At 41.3% G+C, this 27172-nt stretch overlaps 1 protein-coding gene across 2 annotated transcripts; it reads left to right on the top strand.

The window, feature by feature from the left end:
• Positions 1-1215: 1215 nt before the first annotated feature.
• Positions 1216-24973, top strand: igsf5b (immunoglobulin superfamily, member 5b). 2 transcript variants are annotated; one of them, XM_049577301.1, is made up of 10 exons: positions 1216-1342; positions 3726-3820; positions 7295-7612; positions 12055-12182; positions 15059-15239; positions 15790-15921; positions 21003-21027; positions 21760-21848; positions 23232-23296; positions 24629-24973. In XM_049577301.1, the coding sequence occupies exons 2-10, from the start codon at positions 3772-3774 to the stop codon at positions 24737-24739; spliced, it is 1098 nt and encodes a 365-aa protein (XP_049433258.1). In that variant the 5' UTR covers positions 1216-1342; positions 3726-3771; the 3' UTR covers positions 24740-24973. The 2 variants fall into 2 exon arrangements, with proteins under 2 accessions (XP_049433258.1, XP_049433260.1); XM_049577303.1 differs by lacking the exon at positions 23232-23296.
• The last annotated feature ends 2199 nt before the right edge of the window (positions 24974-27172 follow it).

A 27172-nucleotide genomic window follows, 5' to 3' on the forward strand; every position in this document is an offset into this window, starting at 1 on the left:
AGACAATATAGAACAAAAATAGAAAATAAAAATATACAGCTCTAAGATTACTACAAAGAAAAGCTCTTTGTGTCTCTTGTGACTCTACATTCAGTGAATGTAGAGTCTGTAGGCAAACCCCGGAGATCTTGCCTCCGGAAGAAGACTGGATGAGCCCTGGTTTCTGGTTGTAGGCTGTTTGTAGTCTGCATGATATTGACCAATTGTGTTTGAGCTGGCTGCAGTTGTTACCAGGTTAAACGGTCCGTGCGGTGAACTAACGAGACAGAACATAATTGGCGTCACTGCAAACTCTGAATCCATCGCAATGGTTCAGCATATTTACTTATATATAAATGGAAGTTGGAAACAGAAATTCGCCTCCTCCGCCCAAATCAAACCGGAATGACAAAAAATCTGGGGTCTGCCCCTAGAGGCTGTATCGCCGTCTGCCGGAAGTCAGACGCTGAATACAGCTGATGGGTTCCGAGAATGGGAATTTTGTATCTCTGTGTTTGCTTTGCCAGTTTTTTGAGGTTATTTTGTGTCTCTTTGGAGTTCCTTTGCATCTTTGTGGTCTTTTTTGTGGTCATTTTGAGCCTCTTCCTAGTTGGTACCTGTTTATTTGAGTGACACTTTGCCAGTGAAGACCTGCAGGGGCGCCTGGGCCTGTGCCCAGTAGGACCATCCAATAATCCACCCATGCTCCGCTGTGACGCAGTTGGTCTTCAGATGCAGCCCTTGAAGGCTGCAGCCCCTGAATTGGGACAAAGTAATTATCTGTGAGCCATGACGGTCTGTACCAAACTTCTTGCAATCCAATAATTGTTTAGATTTTTCACTTAAACCAAAAATGTCAACTCATGGTTGCATTAGAGACAATAAATTCAATCTCAAAACAATCCATCCAAAAGTTGTTGAGATATTTTGGTCTGGACTGAAGTGGAGGACAAACCCGAAAGACAGACAGACTGACGTCCAGAGTTATGCCACTAGAATGGCTAAAGTTATCGAATCATGTCATTCCTCTGCCATACATTACACTGTACATTTGCCATGTTTATTATACAGATACATCATCCACTGTGTCCAAATACATCCATCTGCAGAGGGTGGAGGTCTACTCGTAAGGTCCCCTGGGAACTGGGGACTTAGAAGGGGCATTGTTTGCAGTCTGACTCACTCTGTATATTTACATGTGTGTGTGTAGAACGGGGCAAAGTTCCCTCTGAGTTTGGTAATATTTAACGGGACAGTTTTGGGTGACATGGCTGTGCACCAAGCGTGAGAAAGGAGCATTACCACTGACATGTATCCACAGTGTGGGACACTTGCAGCTGATCTGTGGAGACACCATACTGAGGTGAGTCAAACAAACACAGCAGGATTTATGGCTGTTTATTGTTCACTTAACTTGGACTTTATTCAGGAGATGCTGCTTTATGCTGTGTGTGAAAGAAATGTTTGAGAGACAGGTGCAGTGCTGCAAGTTATTTACACACAAGTGATTTTACTGGGTAACTTAATTATACTTAAACCTGAATTAAACTGAACTGAAACTACTGCACTTTGACTAAAATACAATATGTGATAGAAATGATGAGAGTTCCTTCCATGGAGAAACTTTACACTTTCCTCAGTTATTGTCTTGTCAGTCAGAAATAAAGTGCTGGATGTCCCCAAAACTTTCTCCAGTTAGATGAAAACTAATCTGAAACCATTCTTTTCGGTCCTCCAAAGTCTATCCCAGTTTTACAGAAACATCTTGGCTCTCCGTCTACAAATGTCAGACCTGCAGCGGTGACAGTGACAGTGACCTTTCATTTGAAAAACAAGTTACAAAAGTCTTTCATCATGTTTTTATCAATTGGGGAACGTCTCAGAAAATCAGGTCTTTTCTTTCTCAACCTGATCTTCTGGTCAATCGTGTCATCTTGGTTACAATTTATTATCAGGGTTCAGCCAAAAATCTATTTCACACCTGCAGCTGGTAAAAAATGCAGCTGCTCGGCTTTTAACAAATATTTGAAGACAAGATTACTTTGGCTCAATCCTGAGTGTTTTAATGCTGATTCAACCAACTAAGGGGGTCCTCAATAATTCCCAATAATTAAAATATATTTGAAAATATGCATGAACATGAATCCAACATGCTATTAGCAAAGAATAATCAGGCTATTTATAAAAACAAACAACCCCAAAACATTTAATTTACAGTACACAACATTAAGCTGTTACCCATTAATCCTTGTGCACTCATGTGAGCTAGCTAATGCTAAATCACTGTACTTACTATTGAAACGTATTGGCCATTTAGCTGTTTTATTATTCCAAGTGTACGGACATTCTTGTGAGCCACAGTGGATTATTTTGTAACACTCTGAGCAAGAAACTCTGACATACCATCCACCTCAGAAACCAAAGAGGCGAAGGGCGATGCGCCTAGCCATGCTACAACTGATGCTAACTTAGCAACTGCAGGCAAGCGCAAACAAGAAAGGACCCGAAAATGTTGAGAATATTATCTCAAGTGCAACTCAAGTTTGTACAATATATGTAGGGGCCCCTGCTCCGTCTGTATTTGAGCTACGAGGTCCTTGGCCCTTGGCCTTCCCCTGGGCCATTTGAACTGTGAATGCTACTAAGCTGAACTAACTCACATGTGTAATGACAATGAAGGCATTCTTCTAACAATTAAATCAAATATTTATTCATATCTTACACTGCACTGTAATTTTTGTTATTCAAATACTTTTACTGATTTTAACTGCACTGTAACTTGTATTCTTGTGTTTTATATCTGTCGTAGTGTATCTTAACTTTTTATTTTCTATTCTCTAGTTATTTAATGAATGGCTTTTTAATGTGCTTTTATAATGTGTGTATTTTGCACCTTGTCTTGATGTTTTTGATGTTTCATATAGAACACTTTGTATTGCTTTGTTGCTGAAATGCGCTATAAATAAACTTGCCTTGGCCTGAAAAACGTTAAAGACCCCTGGCCCAGGCTATTTACAGAAATGCCAACAAATCATGCTACTCAATTGAGTTCATTGTAAAAAGTGCCCACTTGTTTACAGGTCATAAACCAAAAAAAATAAAATACCTCACTATTCATGGAGAGGCGCAAGGACTGTCAGCTTTGATTTTATATACAATGCCTATCAGTCAGACACCTGCCTTTAGAAATCAGGTGGGGGTTTTGCACCAAGCAGGATTACTCTGATAGAAGAGTAACTTCCAAAATACCAAGCAACAACTTATTTGAACATTTGTTAAAAATAGCAATAATCAATACTTATGACTAACTGTTTAGTTCAATTACATTAGAGAAGCAATGCAAATTCTTTTGTGGCCCAAAATTGTTAGTAGTTTCAGTGGTTAACAACACACAAACATAGGCAAAAAAAAAGTAATTTAACTACTTGAATCACTATGCAAATGTGAATGTAGTTACTGCAAAATGTAGTTAAAGTACTGGTTTAATTAGGCTACATGTAGCTGACTACTCCCCAACACTGAAACACTGAGTGCAGCTGAGGCTCATGGGAATTTAGCATTCATTCTCTGTGCAACATGCATGTTTGTACCAAATTTAATAGCAATCCATCCAGTCATTGTTGAGATATTTCAGTCTAAACAAACAGAAAGATGTTGCCATCCCCAGAGTCTTGTTTCTAGCATGGCTGATGACTTGAGAATATGATCAACAATGGTCCTCTGTAATTAACTTCTTTTTGTTTCAGGTCCATTCAGCACTGAACATGAACTGACTGCATCGACCGATTAAACATGGACAACTTCTCTCTGTTAGTGCTCCTACTCTCATTCTGGATTCAAGGTTAGAGTTCAGCTCAAAACAAACACAGCAGCTTGTCTGAATGAAATTGTGTGTCACACAGGACAGTAATGTGCTTGTGCTAACGGCCTCAGTCTTCGGTGTGGTGTGCTTAATAGCAGCACCCTTCAGATTAAACCCACAGTCTAATTAGAGGGCCTAATGATCTATCTGCACTTTATAATTAATTTTCTTCAAAATGGCTGCCTATCTAGTTAACACTAAGATGTAGCCAGTGGTCAGGGGACTTCAGAGTCACTGGTTCATGGTCCCAGTAGGAGCATGCACAAATTATGCTCATTACACTGCCATTCTTTGATTGCAATGAAAAGAAATAGCCCTATAGGCTGGCCTAGATATTTCTCAGGCCTAATTTCCTAAAGGGATGCATAATTTATGATTCAGCGTGCTGGCTGTGGAAGGTAACACAGTTAGCGCACCACAAACAAGTTGTACATCACCCTGAATACTGTAGTGTAAACCTTTTATATCATATTTCACAGTGTGGCATTAATATTAATTCCTTTCCTTCTTCGTTTGTCAGTGAGAGAAAGCCTTACAGATATGCTGGAATTCAACTGGAGGCATGTATTGATGTGTCTGGGTGATGTTTATAGAGTAGCTCCTGACAGTTAGCGCACAGTGGGTTATGAACGTTTCCTTGTAGAGTCTATTCTTCCATTTTAGCCTTAATGGTATAATCCTTGTGGCTTTATCGAACTCTGCAGGTTACTGTTGAAATGTTTACCCTGCAGAATGATGCCGCAGCCTCTTTCTGGCAGCTACAGATGGATTTACACTCTCCTAGTTATGTTAGTATTTCTTCCCTAAATCCTGTTTGGCCTCATTCATGCACCCGGCCAAATCACCAGTCTCCATCTGGACAGCCACAGTAAAATACAGATTTAGGGAGTTGTGCTGTCATTCTCTTTCTTTGTCTCTGCCTTTCTTTCTGAGGTCTTGAACATTTTGGATAATTTGTTTGAAAGTGACACACACTGGCTTCTCTGTCATGGCAAGATTTAGATTTGTGCAGCAATATATGACAAAAAAGCAAAAACTCATATTCACTCTGTTTAGTTTTGTCTGTTCTTTGGACAAACTCAGATAAAGCATGAACTATAGAAATAAACTGAGTGGGAAAGACATTGAACTGTTTGCCGTGCTCATTTGACTGGTCCAAAAGCAACATGTATTGGTTGCTATCATGGCAAAACACATCAGGGGGGCCATAAATTGTGTCACACACACAAGTTTTGGCTGTTTTTTTACCCTTATTGTTCTCATTTAACAGAAGAAGACAACCATACACTGATCCAAGTTTCTCTCTTCAGCTGAACTAGGACTGACTCATCATAAAACACACTTCATTCAAGCTCGACAGAAACAAAATAAAACTCACTAAAACTGTCTGAGTTAGTCTTGTTTGTCGTCTTGTCGGTAAGTCAGTTGCTCTTACAAACACCAGCTCTGGTTTAGTTGAAATAAATCCTTAATCACACAGATTTAGATGCAAAAATCATGCTGGCTCTACATGCTGTTTATCCCCATGGTCGTTGCCTCTCAGCTGTCCTATAAGCAGCAGCTCTGACTCCTTCATCAGAAGCAGTTACAGTACATCAGGTTTCAAATGACATGCAATTAATGGCAACAACAGAAACAGGGATATAACCGTAATGAGTTGCTTATTTGAAAACGTAACTTTATAATTCCACTTTTTGTTTGGTCATGGCTATAAAACCTCAAAACAGTGAGTTCGCAACTTGTCACAAGTTGGTTTGTTTATATGGAAGTTAGACCACTACAGTGGTTGATATAGCAAAAGTAAACTGCACAAAGACCCACAAACACCCACTAACATCTGACTTTTTAATATAACAGAAAGGCTTAAATCAGCATTCACAATTAGGTCAAATGAATCTGCAGTAGTCACAGGTATTTATCGTCTTTGGCTCTGAATTGCATTGATGGAAACACAGCACCTGTGTGAATATTCTAATTTTAGCTCCTTTACCGGCAAGATGCAGCCACACGCTGCCACAAAATACTGTCTGCTCAAACATTGATTCAAATCAGTCTGCATCAAGTTTGAGAGAGAGACTGAAAACATAAGAAATATATAAAAATAAGTAACCACTGTCACATTTTGACTGGCCTCAGTGCTCCTCTCTTCTGTCTACTGACATGGCCTGTTTGTGACGTCACATGTGACACACCAATAAAACACCCACACACACAGGAAGTTAAACGTGATGGCTGCACAGCTATCATCTCCTGGCAGTGGGAAAGGAGTCTATAACATATTTTTGGCGGGTTGTTTAAAAAACCTGCGTACACACTAATTTTTGTGGATAATGTGTAATAAAATGGCCGCTGCTCTGACCATCCTGCTATGTTGATTTGAATGAGAATGTCCGCTCTACTCTCATTTTATTTCTGTGGCATCAACCTACTCTTTACTCATTCCTTTCCTTCACTGCATCAACTTAAATTCATCCCTTCACTATTACATGCAAAGTCGCCTCTGACATAATGTCAATCTGATACTGTTTGGATGCAAAGGAGTCACTTTGCATTGTAAAAAAAAAAAGGAAATAGCAAAATTTGCATACAATGTGCTAATGTCCGTCAAGAGAACTGGAGCATTTGACTGCTGTGGAGTGGAGTGAGTTTCTGAAAAGGCCAATAATAATTGTGTAGTTAAGATGCCAGGTGTTGTATATTGCACGGCCAACTTGGCGATGCAATATACAATATACAACCAATTCTGATTCTGATTGTGGTCTAATTAGGTTTTGTTAAAGGAACAGTTCAACATTGTGGGAAATACGGTCTTAGCAATCTCTTGGTGATGACAGGACTTCAGGTGGCCACCACACCCAACCAAGAAATAGTCCAGCACATAATCCCAGTTTGTTTTTGTGCTAAGGTAAGCTAGCCAGCTGTTAGCTCCATAGCTACATATTTAGTGCACGGACATGAGAGTCGTACTCATCTTTTCATCTACCACTCAATAAGAAAGCGAATAAGTACATTTCCTAAAATGTTGAACTATTTCTGTCAAAGTGGTTTAGCACAGTGGTTCCAAACTAGTGGGTTGCGGTCCATTCTGAATAGACTGAAAGTGTCTTGCAAACGCGTCAAGTTTGTAAAAAACACACTTTATTTTTAAGTGCAGTGAATTTCCAGCACAGAGCTTTTATTTTGAAGTGCCATGTCCTGTTGTAGAGTGAGTGACAAACGGACAGCTACTTGACAGAGTCAGCAAACTAGCTCGATGAAATGGCCAAATGCAAGTATAATGCTGAATGTATTGAAGTGTGTGGACCTTGAACTAATGACTAAGGAGGAAACTGGACCCTCTAGCTGGACCAGTTGGGAACCACTGGTTTGGCAACAGTGTTGGTAAATGGTGTTTCAGACTCAGTTCAACATGGAAAGATTTGTTGATGTGTTTTATGTCTGTTTCTCTTTTAGTAGTTGGAGCTCAGGTGAAGCTATCACCTGAAACACTAACAGTGCTGCGAGGACAGGAGGCCCGTTTTACCTGCACTGCCACCACCACCAAATGGACCGTTATGATATGGTTACTGAATAGTACAGCGGTTCTCACCATCTCCAGGGACACTGGTGTCCTGCCCTTCATCACCGCTAATGTGACGGCCAAGCCAGCCAGTGCCTCACAGAAAGACAGCTGGGTGTTTGTCCTGAAAAACACGCAGAGGCACAACCAGGGCCAAGTGACCTGTGACCTCCAGGGCATCGATAGGAAAACAGCAAGCCTGTTTGTACAAGGTCTGTCCATATGTGAGCAAATGTTTCTGTGTGAGAGAGAGACTCAGAGGAGGTACTATGTGCATGTGTGTGCGTGTGTTACCTTGATTCATTGGAGCAGGAAGGAAGCAAGAAACTGTTTATTTCTGCTGCAGAGAATTTCAAAGGCTTTTTGTGCAGCCAGCTCCTCTCAGGGATACTCACTTTCTTGCAAACAAAAGTCTGCACACACACTTACACACACGTACAGCAGTGAAGGTAACCAAGCAGATGGCAAGTCTCACTTGTAACCATTGCAGTGTGAAAGAGTGCAGAAACACACTGAATTTAACCTTGACGAGGCAAAAAGCAGCATGTAATAAAAAGAGGTAAATGAAGGGACTAAGCAAAACTTGTGTAGCAGCTTTCATTCTGACCACCCACACATCGCCACCTCTACTTACCAAAAAATAAAGAACACAAAGACTCAGTGACAATTTTTTTTTTTTTTTTAAATTTTGCCTCAGTATTTAAGGCGCTCGCCTGAATTAGGTGCCTTTGTTTTTTTTGTTTTTTTTTTGTTTTTTGAGAAAAGGAATTCGAGAATGAAAAGTTTTTCTGTAAAAGCAGCTGAACAAGTGTCTGAGCGATCAATCACGGTGTACGTCAAGGGTGGGAAATCATTTGGGCCTGTGTGGTGGAGCACAGTTGCCCAGGCATGTTTGATGGTCTCTGTGACATTGTTAATGGCAGTGTGGGTGGTGTCAGGGATAGGAATTGATTGGCCCCCAGATATAAATACCAGGTGCAAAGCGCTGGACTCCATGTCAGTCAGACCAGGCAGCAGAGCAGGATTTACAGATTGCAGCTGCAACCAATCTCTCCTCTCCTCTCCTCTCCTCTCCTCTCCTCTCCTCTCCTCTCCATATTTATGCAGATAAGAGGACATACTGTGTGAGGACTGGGTGGCACATTTGCTGGCAGGTTAGGAGTTAGGACTTGATGGGAATCTGTAGTTCTCTGCAGTTTTGATGGTGTTGATGTCACAAGCTGGAGAGCGCTGCAGCATTTTAACACTTAAATTAACACTTAAATTGACCATTTACCGTTCACAAACATTTTCATTTCCATGCAAATTAGGGACTGTAAAAATTATTAGGGGCGTTGGTGAGGTCAGAGAAGGGTAAAGCAATTTTTTCTTTTTTGCCAAAGGGAGGGTACTAAAAGGTCCTCGATTGCAGAGTCCGCCATGCTGTTTCTACAGCAGCCCAGAATGGAGATACCAAGCACTGGCTCTAAATAGGGCAGCATTTTTAGCATCGGCCATTGTAATTAGCAGCTCCTCCGCGATGAGCTGAGTGTTGGAAAAACACTAATTTGGAACAATATTAATTGATTTTTATTCAGTGTTTTTACTGGTTTAAATTACCAGGTCCTTTTGTTTTGGATACACAACCTCTGTGGATAATTAAAGTCTTGGCAAAAACCTCCTGAATGTTGGGATCTTAAATTGTAAAAGAAAAACGTGAGCACACATCAGCAGGTGCTTGGCAAGCAGCCTATCAGCCAAACAGTGTTGCAGAAACACTGATTCGCGTTGTGAAACTGATTTATTCAGTATTTTTTTACGGTTTAAATCATTGTATCTATTTATTTTGGAAAGGAGACCTCTGTGACTAATTCGGCTCCCAATGAAAACTTCCTAAACAATGAACACTGAGGGAATTCTAACCAGGAGTTCAGCTGGTTGTAATCTGGAATATAGATGCACTGAACTCTACACACTGCTCGTTTAATTAAAGTAAAAAGATGGACAAAAAGTAGGGAACCAACCCCCATTTCAATAAGTTCTGTATGGCTCCTCATTTCAAAGATTGCCTGATGAAAAACATCTTATTTAAGCAGACACATAAAAACACCGACACGTGCATCTCTAGGGAGATACTGACCACTCTGTTCTATTGACACATGCAGTTTCAGAGTGCTTACACACCTGCCCTGTTTGGTTCGGTTCAATCGAACTCAAGTTCATTTGCCCCCTAAGTGTGGTTCGTTTGGGCAGGTGTGAATACAGCAATCACACTCAGGTGTGGACCAAAACAACTGCACCGAGACCTTCTTGAATAGGTGGTCTCGAGTTCCGACCTCGATCCGAACCAATTGCAGTCACATGACAAATTGTTTGGGTTAAACATGAGCATGTTACAGTCCTGGAGGATTATTAATGTGCATCTCCTCCTGTACTGCCTTAATATGCACATTCAGCACATCCAATGCATCAAAACATTGGAGCTGTGCCTCGTTTTCAAACTGTATGGTTTGACGAAATGACAGCAATATAGTCCACGATGAGCAGCACTAAAATCAACCTGCGTAGTTGACCCTCCATTGTGACATTAGAAAGTGTCACATTTATCTTGCAAGTGTACTCTTCTTCAACATTTGGTTTACTTCCTGTATTTTTCCCACATGGAAATTATGGCCAATCAAGAGCAGCTTTTTTGCGTAAAGCATTTTATCTGGTCCGCTTGTAAATGCTGCCGTGAGAACATGAACCAACTCTAGGCAATTATGCAGCTTTATAAGAAAATAAGTCCCTGATTCAGACCAAAGCAAGACAACTCTCAGTCTGAAAGCATAGCTCACGTGGAAATGGCATGCCTCAAACTCGATGACAACTTATTACAGCAATGCTTCAAGACTTGCCTGGACCTTTGCTTCCCTTGACCTTATCACTCAGCTTATTTGCAGCTGCAGTATGTACAACCTGGACTGAGAACTCAGCTAAAACAAAATCTGTGTGGAAACATCCTCTCTGCAAAAAGCGAGAGGAAACAAAACCAATGACCCATCGTCTCCAATATATTACGGAAAGAGCCTCCATCGCTGCCAGTGCCGCAAATCCCCACTGACATATGCAGCCATTAACAGTAGTGCATGGTGAATCAGGCCCTCCAGTGTGGATGCAGAGGATCACGATGGCCTGACACAGCCTTTGAATTAATTGTGCATCCTGGCACGCCCAGTTAACAGTCAGCAACTCTGCCAGTGATTTGTGTACTGCAGCTGCAAATATACTGTTGGAACGGAGCCACAAATCTACAGCGGGCCAGTTGACTCTGCGTGCAATATCATCCATGCTGCCTGCTTTAATTGTCCAATATGAAGACGATGTAAATATGACAACATATGCCTGCTTCCTCTTGCTGCTCTTTCTCTGCTTATTTCTCTTACTCACTCACACACAAACACGGCACACACACACAAACCTTTCAGCTGAGAAAATCAATATGGCTGCAGGAGCTGTTGAGTACGAGCAGGGTCTGCAGTGGAGCTGCAGAAAAGGAGAACTCTTCAATATAAATCAGAGAGGAGTGAACATGCCTGTGATGCTGGGACCATGGAGGCATTGTGCCCTCCTCAGGGGAATAATTTTACACCCACATGTACAGTGCAAGTGTTATGTACTTTTCATGCAAGACAAAATTCATGCGCATACACATCAGTCCTGTACACAGACATGTCTTTAAATGCTGCCCTCAAAGCAGCAATTTCCCCTCTGAGGACCCCTGCTGACAAATCACTAGAATTAGAGTTAGCTGAGGGCTCTCCGCCTCACACAGCCTGCCACAGCAGCCTGCCACAGCAGCCCAAAGTCTTCAGAGTTTCCCCACAGTGATTAACCAACCTTATGAAACCTTATTTCAGGGATCACTTAAATTGGAGCTTTGGGAGAGAGTGCTGATGTCGTTCCTTTCTCTATTCAGATGTATCAATCTGCCATGATCGCCCAGAGCCCCTCATCAGTCAGTGCAAATGAGGCTGCTGGTTCCTTGCCAACCTTTATGCAAAGGCACAGAAATTCTCTAAGAGCAGCTGGAGTCCACTCTTTTAGAATTGGATGGTGGGATGTTTATGACACCAAATCAGGCGTCAAATAAAAGCCCGCTGAAAAAAAGGGACAGCCAATAATGTGCACAAAACATCTGAGGATTTGAACCTAAATCAACACAGACATGTCATTCGCTTAGACAAAGCAGCGAAGCTTCTGTAATTATCTTTCTGTCTGTAGCAATTGTCTGTTGCATCCACCGCCTTTCATTCTATCAGACAATAGACTTCACATATGAGATACTGTATCTCTCAGGGCCTTAAGTGGCTTATTTGGCTGGCAGGGAAGGAGATGAAGGGGAAAAGACGAGAAGCATTCGTCAGCCAATTGAGACTTTGAGACATGTAATCAATCACGCGGGACGAATGAAATCCGTCTTGTAAGCGAGCAGGCCAACTGGAGAGGTGATGCTCATCTTTGGGTTCAGATATGTGCATCCAACAACATGCATTTCAACAGAAATTCATAGATTCTTACTCAGTATTCATAAATGTATACACCCTCATGCATCTACAGAAGTACATATATACATGCATGCGACACATAAATCAGAAAAAAACAAGTCTGTGAATGTACTTCTCTCTGATTGCAGAAAAGGGCAGCGTGAAAATCACTGGCGACAACAGGCTGGCTTTTAAGGGTCAGTCGATCCTGTTTGAATGCCAAGCAGCAGGATGGTTCCCTCAACCCACTCTGCAATGGCATGTGAAAGACAGAAAGGTAAGTACATCCTCATCACTATTATCATTTTAAGAAGTTAGCAAAACATTTTATTTATTAGAAAACACTCACCAAGCTTAAGGTGCACTGCTGCAACTCTCCATTTAGACACATATAAATTTCTCTTATGAAATGAACCCACTGGCTGCTCAAAACACAACAAAAAGACTGTTGTAGTAGCTGTAACTCTGATGCAGTATTATGCCCTCAACTGCATTTGCCATATAGCATTAGAGGCAAAAAGAGGTTTTTTTTTTTTGTTTCTCACAAAATTCACAGACCTCTTTCTGACCACTTGAACGCAAAGCACTTTCTTCTCAAGTACCTCTGAAAAAACACATTACAGGCTTTAATTTTCTGCCTGCGTAGATCCAGAGAAGGTGCAAATGCAGGTGATTTTACCTTTTAGAAAACTGTCAGTTTGTCACGATGAGCAGTGCACTGCTTTTAGAGGGGTCAAAACAAAGTCACGGATTATTATGTCATTATATCTGCAAAGACTGTTGCTGATGAATTTTCTCAGGTGTAATTATTTGGTGCTAAGGTTCACTGCACTAGTGTGAACTGAAGCCAGAGGTGTGGACTCTAGTCACATGACTTGGACTTGAGTTGGACATGAGTCGCAAATTTGATGATTTAAAGTCCTGTTTATACGACAACGATTTCAACTGAAAATGGTAAACTTTAGTTGCGTTTTGGCCAATCGTTTACACGACAGCGGCGTTTTGGGTGCCTGAAAACTCAATGTTTTGAAAATGGGTTCCAGAGTGCAATTTTTTGGAAATGTCACCGTCTCCGTTGTCATATTTAACTTGCAATATGCAGTTCCTCTGAAAATGGAAACTTTTCGCACATGCACTTCCAGTCACTCGACATGCGCGAGAAAGTCGACCATCACAACAACAATAGTTGACTTATTGTGCTGCTCATCCTATTGAATTTATCAACGCTTCCCCATCATAGTGTAGATTTACTGTAGCAACTCCACCTCGTTGTCCGTCCAGACAAATGTTCGTGCGGTTGCCATTTTGTTTGTTTATAAATCGTCGCTCTGTAGAAGGAAGCGTAAGCGTCACACCGCCAACTACTGGCCTGGCATGTATACTGCAGCGTTTTTGGTCATTTTTGCAGATCTGTTTGCATGGCGGATCAAAAAAAACGTTGTCGTCTAAACGTGGAAATTTTTTCAAAACGAAAATGAGAAATGATTCTGTTTCCAGTGGATCGTTTAGACTCAATTTGACAAAATCAAAACAGACTTGCAAGTCAACTTGGACTCTAACACCAGTGACTCATAACTTCACTTGTACTTGAGCCTTTTGGCTTGAAAATACTCAATACTCAATTCCTCAAAGCCTAAAGATTAAAAAATATTTTAATTTAAAATGTGCCACAAATCAATTCATTTCCCATCGTCGTCGCTTGAGGACTGATGAAACAAACAACCACTCCACAAGCGCGTGGCACAGCACAGGAGAGCCAGCTCATCAGGTCAAGATTTAGCTTTCCATTTACATCTAAAGGAGAAGGGACACTCCTTAGAGAACAGCAATATCAACGTCTTAGCCAGAGAAGACAGATGGTTTGAAAGAGGGGTGAAAGAATCCATCTACATCAAACTGGACGACCATTGCTAAAATGAGGAGGTGGCCTTCAACACCATTTATCACCCACTTACAATGCAGTCTTGGAATCCCTCCCCAGACGACTTAACACCAATTCTCACCTGGACCCATCTAAACCTAACGACACACAAGATGAGCGGGTGGGTCAATGACTCACATTGTGACCTTAACGACTCTGAAACTCAGAGCTCACATGTAACCTCAGTGACTCTCTAAGTGTTCACATTCACAGAGCTTAAACCCTGCGACTCCTACATTACGTAGGTTTAAACAAAAGTTTAAAAATGATGTATTAATCAAATATGAAAATGGATGATCAGACTGTAATACTGACGTATAAGAACAGGGTACAGGAACTTAAAGTGTTTTATTTTATTTTATTTTATTGCTATTTTGCCTTGTTTGCCTGTTTCAGTTTGTTTTGTTGATTGCTAAATATTATGTGCTGTTAAAGGGGTAGTTGGTATAAGCCGTAGCTTCAGCCTACATCGTTTTCAGACTGCAAAGGTGTCTAAGTTATGTTAATGTATTGTATATTTTGCACTGTACTGTTTAAGTATCGGACGGCACGGTGGTGTGGTTGTTAGCACTGTCGAACCTGAGAGTTCCCGGTTCGATCCCTGGTGGGGGAGCCCTTCTGTGTGGAGTTTGCATGTTCTCCCCGTGTCAGCATGGGTTTTCTCCAGGTACTCCAGCTTCCTCCCACAGTCCAAAGACATGCAGGTAAATTGATGACTCTAAATTGTCCGTAGGTGTGAATGTGAGCGTGAATAGTTGTCTGTCTCTATGTGTCAACCCTGCGATAGTCTGGTGACTTGTCCAGGGTGTACCACGCCTCTCACCTCTTGTCAGCTGGGATAGGCTCCAGCCCCCCTGCGACCCTCAAGAGGACTGCAGTTAGAAAATGGATGGATGGATGTTTAAGTATCTGCCATTTTCTGTGAGAGGCTGAGACTTTAGTTACATGAATTTGTAGATTAATACATTATGTTCTTACTTCTATTTGCAGACCAAAATAAATTCTAAATTCAGAAATTCTAAATTCACTTGCCAGACAATGACTTGGTCCCACTTCTGACTAGAGACCAGACACACTGATCTGCCACTGAATGCAGCATTACACTGGCTAAACAACTTTAAATACAGTTGTGTCCTGAGTATTTAGAGAATAACTGCAAAATCCTGTCGAGTCAGAGCATAACCATCCCAATTAGTAAGCAGAATATAAATAATACTAATTCTCTCTCTCAGGGGATTGGCATGGAGGTGAGACGGGGTGACTACAACATCAGCATTCAAGAGTCAGGGAAGAGCCTCTTCACTGTGACCAGCAACCTCAGCTTTTTGGCAGCAAAGAGCTCTCGTGTGGATTGCCTGGCCTCTGTGTCTGCCCTCACCACACCACTGAATAGCAGCGTCAATCTGACAGTGGGTGAGAGAATACAGCCGTTGTCTTTTATGTTAAATAACATACATGCACAGAAATGCACAGTGAGAGTCTGTCTTTGTTCCGTCCCAGTTAAGTTCTCTGTCTCTACATTCCTTCTTTCCATTCTTTTTTTTTTTTTTCTCTTTGTGTGTTTCACTTTGTTCTTTCTCCCTTTTTCTGTCCCTTTCTCTTTTGGGAGGCCTGTGAATCATCACTGAGCATTATTATTGAAGAGGAGAGTGGAACAGAAAAGAGCTGCCAGATCAACACTGCATGACTTTGCATCACAGAGCAAACCTCTCTGAGGCCCAAAATACAAATACTGCATTATTATCTCAGTAATGTTCCATTTGTAGTCGTAACATTTTCTCAGAATCCGCTCAGAGCAGCTTCCCTCTGCAACCACCCTCGTGCACAATACTGCAAATTAAAACAAGACATTGAACACTGCTTTCTTTACACTATGTCTGCAAATCCGTAATTGAATTGCAAAGTAACAACACTGCTTCAGCATTTCTTTAACCGAAACACCGATGTGACCTTCTCTGCTCAGTTGCAGAGGTGGTGCAGGAGGAGGATGACTGCACAGTCCCTCTGGCGGTAACGGCCTCTCTCTGTGCTCTTCTGCTGCTCCTCCTGCTCTGTATCTGCACCGTCCTCTGGTACAGACAAAGGAGACAAGCAAGTATGCACTTTTCTCTTCCTTGAATTGCTTTAGGTAAAAAAAAAGCCCCTCCCACCTCTACACTTTCCTACTACAGAAACTGTGATTAAAGTATAATGAAGAAGATGGGCGGTTACACGCTGTGACTCGGCACTGCCCCGCGCTGGCCTTCACCAAGGGCATGCTATATATTTTCTGACAAAGGCAGAACATTAGTTGTCAGCACAAAGCCTTTCTTCTCAGGAAACAGCAGCGGCACAGAGGTTACAGAAGTGTGTGTACTGTATGACTGCAAGGTTTGAATCTAACAAAAACTGGGACGAGCAAGACGTTTCACCTCTTGAACAGTGAAAAGCAGCATGTTTCTTTTCTGCTTCAACACAGATATGTCTTCTGCTCTTCACTGATAAACTACCAGACTGGGTTGAAACATAGTATATGTCTGTATTGTTTATGGTAAATGTGCTAAATTGATGCCAAGTTGTTACAGGGATAGTCAATGGTAGTGTTGATAATGTGAATCCCTGGATATTAAAAGTCTGCAACAGCTACAATTTACTGATACTGATAAAGTGAATATCTTTTAAAACAATTTGAGTCTGCTGACAAAATATCATTTACACAAATGTAGAGCTCCTGTCTTTTAATTAATCCTAATTGAAACAAACCATTCTGATTTTAAATGGCAGTCCGCACCTCCACACGTGTGCCTCATCACCATCTTGACATAAATTAAACATTTTTACCTCTTTATCAAATACAAACATTTAAATAAACATCTGTAAAACATGGTATTAGCTGACCGCATTACATCTGAGAACACGACTGCCACAGATAATGATATAAGCATATACAGGTAAATTTCTTTAGGGATTTTCATTTTAGTTTTTGCTGTGATGTCAAAAACCCTACCAGCAGAATCACTGTGGCGCCTATTCATTTTGAAAGTGCAATGGCAAACACTTCCGTCCAATGGTGTAACTACTTTTGCGTTTTTGAATTGATGCCATATGTACGACATGCACAGATGAGTACCCTATGCTGTAGCATGATGTGCACCTCCCCAGAAATGTAACTATACATCTTATTGACGCAGTTATCCTATTTATTTTTGTAAGATGAAAAGCATTTTCCTCAGCAGAAACAAAGCTTTTATTTACTGTTATTTCTTATATAAGAATCAATAAATTGTGAAAATAATAAAGCCTCCACAAAATAGCATCTTTAGACCCTGATCACACAGAAAGCGTTCTGCAGGCTGCAGAACGCGAGGTGTACCGCACTGCCCCTTTTTTAATTGAAAGCCACTAGTTAAAAACGCTTACTGCTCCTTTTTAGTGTTGCCAGGCAACCACCCCATCACCTACTTACCCTTACCTTCCCGTAAAATCAATGCAGCATTTATTTGGTTGATTGATTGATTTTATTTCACAGTAATTAGTATCTAATTCCTAAAATGTTCAGGCAGAGGGTTCTTACTGTAGCTCTGGTTGAGGGTGAGAGGCTGTCAGTAAATATTGTGTTGGGCACAGGGAAATGGAGATCTGTGTGGGTACATGAGACCTTAAAATAGAGGGTAGTTTCCCCTCCATTGTTTACCAAATGTAAACTTGTTGTCGTGATGACCACAAGAAGGCCCGCCTCTCAAATGAAAAAAGCCTTATGTCTTAAGTCTTATGTGTGATTTATCCTGGCTTCATAAGAGTAGAGGAAGTCCGCTAAGGCTGATTAATACAATGGTAAATGTCATAAGCTGATGCTAATAACATTTGCGTATTGTACAACGTGCATGTGGGGAAAATGAGTCCAGTGTAAGACAGTTGTTTTGTCAGTGAACCTTGTGAGTTATTATGGAGCCGAATTTTGTATTTCTATTTGCTATTATCCATGTTTTATGTGTGTTTTGAATCAATCAAACTTTGCTTCACTTCACAGAAAACTTCACAGTTGCATAGAAACTCCATCCCTAACAAGTTACAGCAAAGGCTACGATGTAGGTCCTGTGTAGAGCCTACACACAACTATAAATCAGCCTTTACTTTGTGACAGACTTTCACATTTACAGGGCTGGCACCTGTTCTCCTGCAGGTCCAGCCAAAAAAAAATATCATCTAGTTTGAACTTTGTACTTTTGTACTTTCCAATAATGTCTTCCATCAAATACCAGCCAAGACAGAGTACTTTCACTTTAATAGGACTTGTGGTCTCTCCTCTTCTGGTGTATGATTTAATAAACGTCTAACAGGATGTTGCAGAAAATAGGTTTTTAAAGAAGGCAATTATAGTGAGTCTCCCTTGGATAAATAAAGGGACCATGTCTCGATCCTGGGTCTACAACCCTGTCAGTCAGTCTGATAAAAGTCATTGAGATGTGCAGATGAGTTGATGGTTGTTTGGTGGGAATGTAGTGATTTTGGACATGTTATCAACCTGTGTGCTAAAAGCATTACAGGTGTTGGTACACAGGCAGAAATTATACCTTGGGGAACATGAGGTCCTGACTCACACCTGGTGCTGCCAGATGAGTCAATATGTTTGACTGAACATACCCCACTGTAACACAGTGTCACAGTGTAAGCTGTGGGACACAGCTTGTGCTCTAGATTTAAAGGAATAGTCACATGGTTTATGAAACAAGCTTTATTGCTTTTTTGCAGCTAGTTAGACGAGATGATCAATACCAGTTTCGTGTCTGAACAGTAAATAAGAGGCTATCAGCCAGTTAGTTTAGTTTAGTGTAGAGAATAAAAAAAAGGGTGAAACAGCTAGATAACAAACTGAGACTATGGGTACCTCCAAAACTCAATTAACACCCATCATTCTTGGGTTATTGTACAGATTAAACAAACAAGCTTTAAATGTTATTGATGATGTGGTTCTGTTGGCTTCATCACACCGTGACCTCCAGCATGCACTGGGGCGGTTTGCATCCAAGTGTGAGGTGGTCGCGATGAGAGTCAGCACCTCCAAGTCTGAGGCCATGGTTCTCTGCTGGAAAACGGTGGATTGCCCCCTTTGGCTCGGAAAAGAGTTACTGCCTCAAGCGAGGGAGTTCAAGTATCTCAGGGGTCTTGTTCACGAGTGAGGGTAGAATGGAGCGTGAGATGGATCGGGGTTTGGCACGCCGTCTGCAGTGATGTGGGCGTTGTGCTGGACTGTCGTGGTAAAGAGGGAGCTGAGCCGGAAGCAGAGCTTTCAATTTACTGGTCCACCTACATCCCAACCCTCACCTATGGTCATGAGTTCTGAGTAATGGCTGAAAGAATGAGGTCGTGGATACAAGCAGCCGAAATGATTTTCCTCCATGGGGTGGCTGGGCTCAGCCTTAGAGATAGGGTAAGGAGCTCAGACATCTCGAGGGAGCTCGGAGTAGAGCCGCTGCTGGGGTCAGTTGAGGTGGTTCATTTCATTTCATTTCATTTATTAGGATCCCCATTAGCTGCAGCCGAAACAGCAGCATCGGGCATCTGATCAGGATGCCTCCTGGGCGCCTCCTGTTAGAGATATTCTGGGCATGTCCCACTGGTAGGAGGCCCCGGGGCAGACCCAGAACACACTGGAGCAATTACATATCTCATTTGGCCTGGGAACACCTTGGGGTCCCCCAGGAGGAGCTGGAAAGCATTGCTGGGTAGAGGGGCATCTGGAATACTTTGCTCAGCCTGCTACCCCTGTGACCCAGCTTCAGATAAGTGGTTGAAAATGGATGGATGGATGGATGGCTTTAAATGTTAGCTAATGAGCTTTAGAGGTGTTAGTAGGTGGATTTAATTACCTTTAGACAGCCAGGCTACCTGTTTCTCTGTTTCTAGTCATGGTGCTAAACTAACTGGCTGCTAGCTGTAGCTTATACTGAACTAACTGACCTTTTCTCATTTAACGCTCTGCAAAAAAGGCCACTTATCATAGTTCTCAAAATGTTGAACTATTCTTTTAAGAGGGACACATTGAATTTTGTTTTTTATTTAAGACTAAAGGTGACTAAGGCAGTACTAAACTGCTTGGCTCAGGAAATTCTGCAAAGCCCATTAATAAGAGTTTAAAACCACCCCATAGTGAGACAGTTTTACTGCGACTCCTTTAGAGCTCATAACCTGACCGAGAATATTTGTGATGCGGCTGGACTACTTGTCACCTCTCCAAACAGAGAGGTCGATTCCTTGGCAAGTTGTGGAAGTGAAGTGGTGATGATGTAAAAAATCTGGCCAGGAAAAGAGGGACGCTGCAGAGATGTTTCTGGAGCGCCATCTCCGTGGGGATCGTCGTTCTACAGCACAAGGAGGCGGAGGAGGCCTGTTTGTGCGCGATAACAAAAAGTGGCCCTAAGTCACGCATTTAGAAGTCAGTGTGTAATCCCCGTGACTGATTTTGGACCATTGCAAATCACGGCTATGGTTTGGAGCTGAGGGATTATCATAAAGCAGGTGTGACCTTTCTCCTGCGGCAGCCGCTTCTATACCTGAAACGTCTGATACCTCCGTCGCCGTCATCCTTACAACTCTAATGTAACATCCTTGGGCAAGTTCAATTAACTTCATGAGGATGTCTAACATGTTAAAGGATGTGGCATGCTTCCAAGCCGCTAAGCTCTTCTTTGAGTAATCCACCTCAATGGGGAGTAATGTATGCTTTGTAATTACTGGGAAAGTAGAAGGGATCTAATATAGTCGCCCTCAAAGACTTTGGCCAGCGTGACAGCAGGGATTTAAAATATAATGACAAAGGCAATTTCTCTCCCTGTAAAAGGAGCAGTTTATATGTCTCCTGAGGCGAGTGCCATCTGCACCATTGTTATATTGTTGTGTTTTTCGCTGTGGCCAGGAGGACCTTTGGCAAAGACAACCAGGAAGCTGTGTTACAAAACTCATTAACACTCAGCTCCAGCTTTCACCACTGAATTGCAAAGTGACTGGAGGCGATGATATTAGTGCAGAACCCAAAACTAATAAACGGCGGGACGTTTACTGCTCTCATATTGCTGTAGATGCAGTGAGCAAGCACAATGGTTCTGTGGTCAATGCAGTGAGTGTAATAAAGTAGCGGCTGATAGCTCATTATAATTCTGTAAACTTAATGCCTCATTTTTTTTCTTTACCTTTCAGAATCGAGCCCACAGGAGACTACATGGTAAGATTTAAGTGCTCTTTCTTGATACCTGCTGCTTTATGAGGATCTTTTCAGACTTAAGAAACCTTGGATTTTCTTCACTTTCCAAACTAACAAAAATAACTTTAAGATCAACAGCAGAGTCTGAAGCAGAGGAGAAAGTGGCTGCCAATAATCTGTGAAAGAAGCAGAGGCGACGTACAGTCCAGGCTGTGTTCAGCTCCATTTATATTTTACATAAGCAAATATGACGACTCAGCATGAAGCCCGGGCTAATACGTTCAACTTATTTCTCAGAATGAATGAGCTTTTATTGTCCCTCATTATAAAATAGAATTGAGGACATGGATTTGAAATTACATGCATTAAATAGTCATTACATTTTGTAACAACTTAATTAAGATTCGAATTTGTCGTTAGCTCATTTAAGAAGCAGATATATTACGCGCTATATTTGTCAGCATTTTCTCTGCAGCTGAAACACAATTTTACAGCTTTCCCATTGAGCACACTGAAGTGAGAGCTGAGCACTTTGGTTGGGTCTAATAAAATGCACAGAAAAATGATGATGTTCATTTTTTATCTGTCAAAGCACTTTATGATGAAAACAATGCAGGGGCCCCTGATGTACTGCAGCTTTGTGAGAAAAGAAAATGGTCTGTTCACAGCAGCATAGCCTCTGACAAAGTGGCTCTGCCGTATCTCTGCTAAAGGTTATCTTTTCCATTGGACCATTCATTTGGTCATTTGCAGGTTCGACCAATCGGGGAGCGGGAGAGGACCGGTTGCTGAGACAACAGGGGGGAAGGTCAACCTCGGATACTCAAGTGAGGGCCCCACAGGTGAGAGGGTGACTCATAGTTCACCATGATTACTGTAAACCGAAACTACACTGTAAGTAGTAAGTAATTCACTTTATTCTGACAAACTGTGTCATGAAGTCAGATTTATATAAATCCATGACAGTGGGTTTTAATAATGATGCCTCACAGCGCTCAGGTGAAGTTGTGACTTTATAAATAGGTAGCGACTAGGTGCCAGACCGTAACCAGAGAGAAAAAAACATAAACACAGCCAGGCAAAATGCCAAATGAGAGTGAATCTGGGGTTGGCTTTTACTTTTACATTTGCTGGCGAGCATGTTTACAAACAGTTATTAATGATCATGCATAGTATTCCTTTAAAAAACTATGATGGAGGACAATACACATAATAGATTCTTAGTCACTGTAAAGAACCTTTCCAGTATGTTTGCATGTGTTAGTTTTAGCGCCTTAATGACAAATAATATATATGCCAACCATTTTTACATGCATGCTGCAGGTTTTTAGATTTTTTATGTTTTATTCATGCTATTTCGGAAATGTATTGGTTTAATTTCATTTAGCATACAACATTGTCGACTCGATGAGTTGTGTAATTTATCACATTGAACATAAAGTCTGTATTGTTTTCTTTGTCAAAGAGTAATTATAATTCTTCACAATAACAGTGTTACTTCAACAAAAAGTAACATGGTCTTGATGTCCACTGGGACGGAAACATCGTACAATGTAAGCAAGATACATGAGAAATTCAAATTACAGTAACACTAAGGACCGTAACCACAATTTTAGCGATTTACAACCAGTAACAACCAGACTTAACCAACTCAACCAGTATTGAATATCTGGCAGAAAATACAAATATACAAGATAGATGTGTTTTCAAGGAGCAAAAGCAAAAGCCAGTGCCTAATAGAGTACAAGAAAGGAAGTAAAGCAAGTGGAGGTCTGGAATGGTGGAAAAAATCAATTCAAATTCCTAAAAATGGTTACCTGTACTGTTAAGTATGCATGGTTTTAGTAAATGGGACACACTTAAACATGCAAAGATATCGTCCTTTTACTAGCTGCTTTATCACTTACAGCACATTGCCATAGTAATTGCTAACATAGTATTTGAAGGGACACACAGAGCAAACTTGCAAATGGCCTGTTGAGCAGCCACAAACCACATAATATACAGGTTTGAAAATCAAACAAATCATATTTATATTTTTCAAACTCAGACAGAAACAAAAGTCGGATTTAAACTCGGATGCTGTGTTTACTTGATACACATCTCAGGCCTCTGAGCCTACTACTACTATTTGCTGAGGTCAGCTTTAAGTCCAAAGTTGGCTGTAGCTGGTCGGAGGGGCTGCGTGGGGCGATCAGGCTAAATTGCTGTTTTTCACTCTGCAGATGCAGCTTACAGTGAGGTAATCATGGGAACTCGTAGGCAGGAGGACTTTGTCAGCTTTCCCAAGGTAAGATAGAGAAAGAGAGGTGGGAGGGCAGGGTGACAGAGAGACAGATAGACAGAGAGAGGTCGACTGGAGCTGAGTAATGCAGCCATTCATTCTGCAGCTGGAGTTTCTGCCAGCTCCTCCCATGAACGAAAACAAGAACAAACTGCACTACTGTACTGTTGCACCTCCACTGGCCTCCCATCAGGCTGCTTGATGTCAGACAGGGATGTGGTATAACTTTTTTGGCACAATTCACGGCTTCACAAAATGCCAGCGGCCGTATTTTTAGCTTCCAGGGCACTTCTAAGTGGCTCCTTCATCATCACCATCATTGCAGTCTAAATATTGGGATGATCTACAGGTGTAGATGCTGGCATGGACTAAACTGAGTCCTCACTGAGACACAAATTGAGAAAAATGCAGCTTTCTGTCTGTAAATACTGCTATCACCCACACATGATTCAAGCCTGTCGCTGCTGATGAGGTGTTTGTGCCTCGGGGGAGGGGGGGGGGGGGTTTCTAGGCCTTACCTGTGATAGAAGAACAGATATTGATTCTGGATAACATACTGTATTGATATCTTGGTGTCTAATAATGAATAGAGGAGGGACAAGTGTTCCCTTGTGGGTTTAAGTGGCCTCTTTTCCCAATTACGCCTGATGTGGAGCAGCTCTGACTTGAGGTCACAAGTTCAGATCTGATTCACTGTCTCTGAAGTAATGAGTTCGGTAATAGGATTATCTGAAGTTACTAAAGGTGGAGGAGAGTCACTTTGAGGTCTTTAAAGGTCCAGTGTGCAGGATTTAGAGACGTATATTGGCAGAAATGGAATATATTACTCATAACTTTGTTTTTATTAGTTTATAATCACCTGAAAATAAGAAACGTTGTGGTTCTAACCTTAGAACGAGCCGTTTATATTTCAGAATCAAGTGGGTCCTCTCCCTCAGTGTCCCGCCATGTTGTTTCTACAGTGGCCCAAAACAGACAAATCAGACACTGACTCTAGATAGTGCAATTTGCATTTTCGTGTTACGTGCCACCATAGTTCTCCTACATGCTTGGCACCTAAGAGAAGTTTCAGTTATGCAACCTCATCACTAGATGCCACTAAATCCAACACACTTGACCTTTAAGGCAATAGCTGTCCTCCAGTCGACCTCAGGTAGGTCTGCAGGTGATTGTACACCGGACTGTTTGCCAACTACAATAAATAAAAACCTCCACATTGTCACTGCTGCACTCATGTAGGAAAAAGGTTTCAGCACAGGAATTGTTGTCCATTTAGAGTTCTGCAGAAAATTACCTGATGTATTGTCACTGTAACCTCAATTCGATGGTGTGCCACAGGTCCCGGACATCGTGTCCTCCAGCAACCTCTCCCTACACAGTGAGAGCCAAGCCCAGGTGTGTCTATCAGAGGAAAGCTCCAAGAACGTCAGGAGAATTACCACAGTTTGAATATGTTTATTATGATATCATTTGATATAAAAAATATGATGTTGAAGATGTGCACTACTGTTCTGTTCGTATTTACAGGTGGGCCACTCACCAGTGTTTGCTAGGTCTCACATTTTTGTAAAGCTAGGCGCTAATGCCGTTTGACCTTTAGCTAAATGTGTACAACAAGATATTTTTGTTGTATCTATACCATTAACATTCAATGTATCTTTAAAAAATGTCAACTGTTTTTAAAATATAGACAAAAATTGATTTTCAGTAAATTATTTTTGTGCTCTTTTATGTTCTTGTCTTTTATTCATTTAGTTTTTAAAGGCAATAAAAACAGGATATGAACTATAGTGTACAGGGGAAACATCCCTGTCAATATTTACAACATGTAAATAGACCTGCACTTGTAGAGTGCCTTACTAGTCTTCCACTACTCAAAGTGCCTTTTACACCACAAATCACATTCACCCATTCACACACACATTCATACACTGGTGGCCGAGGCTACCATACAAGGTGCCGCCTGCTACTCAGTATTAAACACAATCACACACCAATGGAATAGCCATCGGGAGTAATTTGGGGTTCAGTATTGGGCTCAAGTATACTTTGACATGTGGACCGGATTAGTGGACGACCCACCCTACCTTCTGAGTTAAAGCCACCTGTGGTACATGTGCATTTGCCCCCCCCCCCAAAATAACATCATGAAAGTAGCAGAGGGCTCTTATTTTGACAAAATGTAAGACATTTACACCATAAATTGATGCAGAAAAGGCAGAAATTGGTGCACAAATATTCACCAAAATGCAGGAAATATGGAATTTGATGCTTTTCTGGTGGAAGACCCCAAAACTGCATGTTTCATGTGTCACCCTAATGTTGAAATGAAAACTACGCCTGTGATAACAAAGAGAAGAATTGGCCAAAACTATGAAAACAAAATTGTCATTTACCATATTATTCAAAGAGTGTGAAAGCTGTTACTGTGGCTGTTTTAACTTTCTGGTTATTGATGTAACTCTTGGCTCGTCTTCTTAATAATTACCTGGTGATGAGATGGAGAAATGTGGGTGATTATTATATTATATTGCATGCTGATTGATATCCATATTGTTACTTGTTTCACCCTTAGCACTATTGACTGGTAAGGTTAGATGAGACTTCTTTCAGTTCACACTATCTGCCCAAAACAAATTGCCTGTTTGGGACAATAAAGTTTATCTTATCTTATCTTATCTTAAAAAAGAGTTACTTCTCCAAGAGTACTTCATCATACAGCACACCATCCTGCTCCATCATTTGGATCTAATCATGTTTTTGGGAAGCCAAGATATGCCTCTTTTCCTGTTTCATAAGTGGTAGCATCTTGAAATTAATTAATTTAACAGTCATTGAAAGGTAATGGTTATGAAATACAGTATCAATGAGAAGGGCTGGGGTGTAAATTATCACTATATGACTGGTGCAGCAATGAGAAGGATGGGGTGGTGAGGCTCTCTGCAGTAATGCTTGAAATAACAGATTTATCTCTGCGTGAAGTGGGTGACATAACATTTGCATTTTATAATAGTAAAGGATGGGGGGAGCAGAGTGGTGGGGATGGAGGTATATGAATCTGCCAGACTCTATAGTTTCACCAGCATTGCTGATATTAAAGGACTTGGCTTGCATTAAAAAAGATGACGTGCCTATCGCTGGTGTCCAGGAAAAATATCTCCGGAAATCTCCTGAATTTAACTGCAGCAGTTAAGTTTCCTATTAATACCCCTGCATTGTTTTTCACATTTCAGACAGAGAATGGTTATTCACCACGCCGATGACGCTGTGACTCTTTTAGTATTTTTGTATAATTTGTCACCTCCCACAACTGAATAGGCCTCGAAAGAAACGGCAAAGCATGCAACTGGCAGCCTGTGTTTTGTTGAATGGGAAATACTCTTTCATTTCACGGAAAGCCAGTGCACATTCTGAATGGACCTTTTAGCTTTGGACTTGATTTATCTTTGCTGGCAACCTTGATTAGCTGTATATGACTCCAAGCTTATGAAAGTGGCACAGTGGCACTACACTCAAACAAATGCAGTCATTTGCAGTGGACTCAATTTTAAGGTTGTACATTTACATAAAATAACGAATCACATACAAAAAAGAAATTGGCTTCCTCCCTTCAACACGAGGGGTCAGGTGTCAGGTAATCTCTCAAGATAGATTCTGCAATTTACATTGTAGAAGTTTGAACATACTGCGCTTCAGCCAATCACAATGGAGGGTGCGTGATCAAGATGTGCAGGTGTCCCCAGGAAACGTGTACCTACAGAAACAGCAAGCCCCGCGTCCATAGTGACCGCTCCACCCAAAACGCCGTCTCGTCAACGTGAATTTTTTTTTTCCAGCGGATGTCTTAGTTACAACATGATTGAGTTAACTGGAGTAGTTTCA

Source organism: Epinephelus fuscoguttatus, linkage group LG5 (assembly GCF_011397635.1).
Source record: "Epinephelus fuscoguttatus linkage group LG5, E.fuscoguttatus.final_Chr_v1".
NCBI classification, from domain to species: domain Eukaryota; kingdom Metazoa; phylum Chordata; class Actinopteri; order Perciformes; family Serranidae; genus Epinephelus; species Epinephelus fuscoguttatus.

What these genes read in the sequence shown, in the direction of transcription:
- igsf5b (XM_049577301.1), top strand. Translation starts at nt 3,772, where the DNA reads ATGGACAACTTCTCTCTGTTAGTGCTCCTACTCTCATTCTGGATTCAA. An exon ending in ACTCTCATTCTGGATTCAAG is followed by an intron (nt 3,821 to 7,294) that starts GTTAGAGTTCAG and finishes TTTCTCTTTTAG; the next exon opens with TAGTTGGAGCTCAGGTGAAG. An exon ending in CTCAAGTGAGGGCCCCACAG is followed by an intron (nt 21,849 to 23,231) that starts GTGAGAGGGTGA and finishes TTCACTCTGCAG; the next exon opens with ATGCAGCTTACAGTGAGGTA.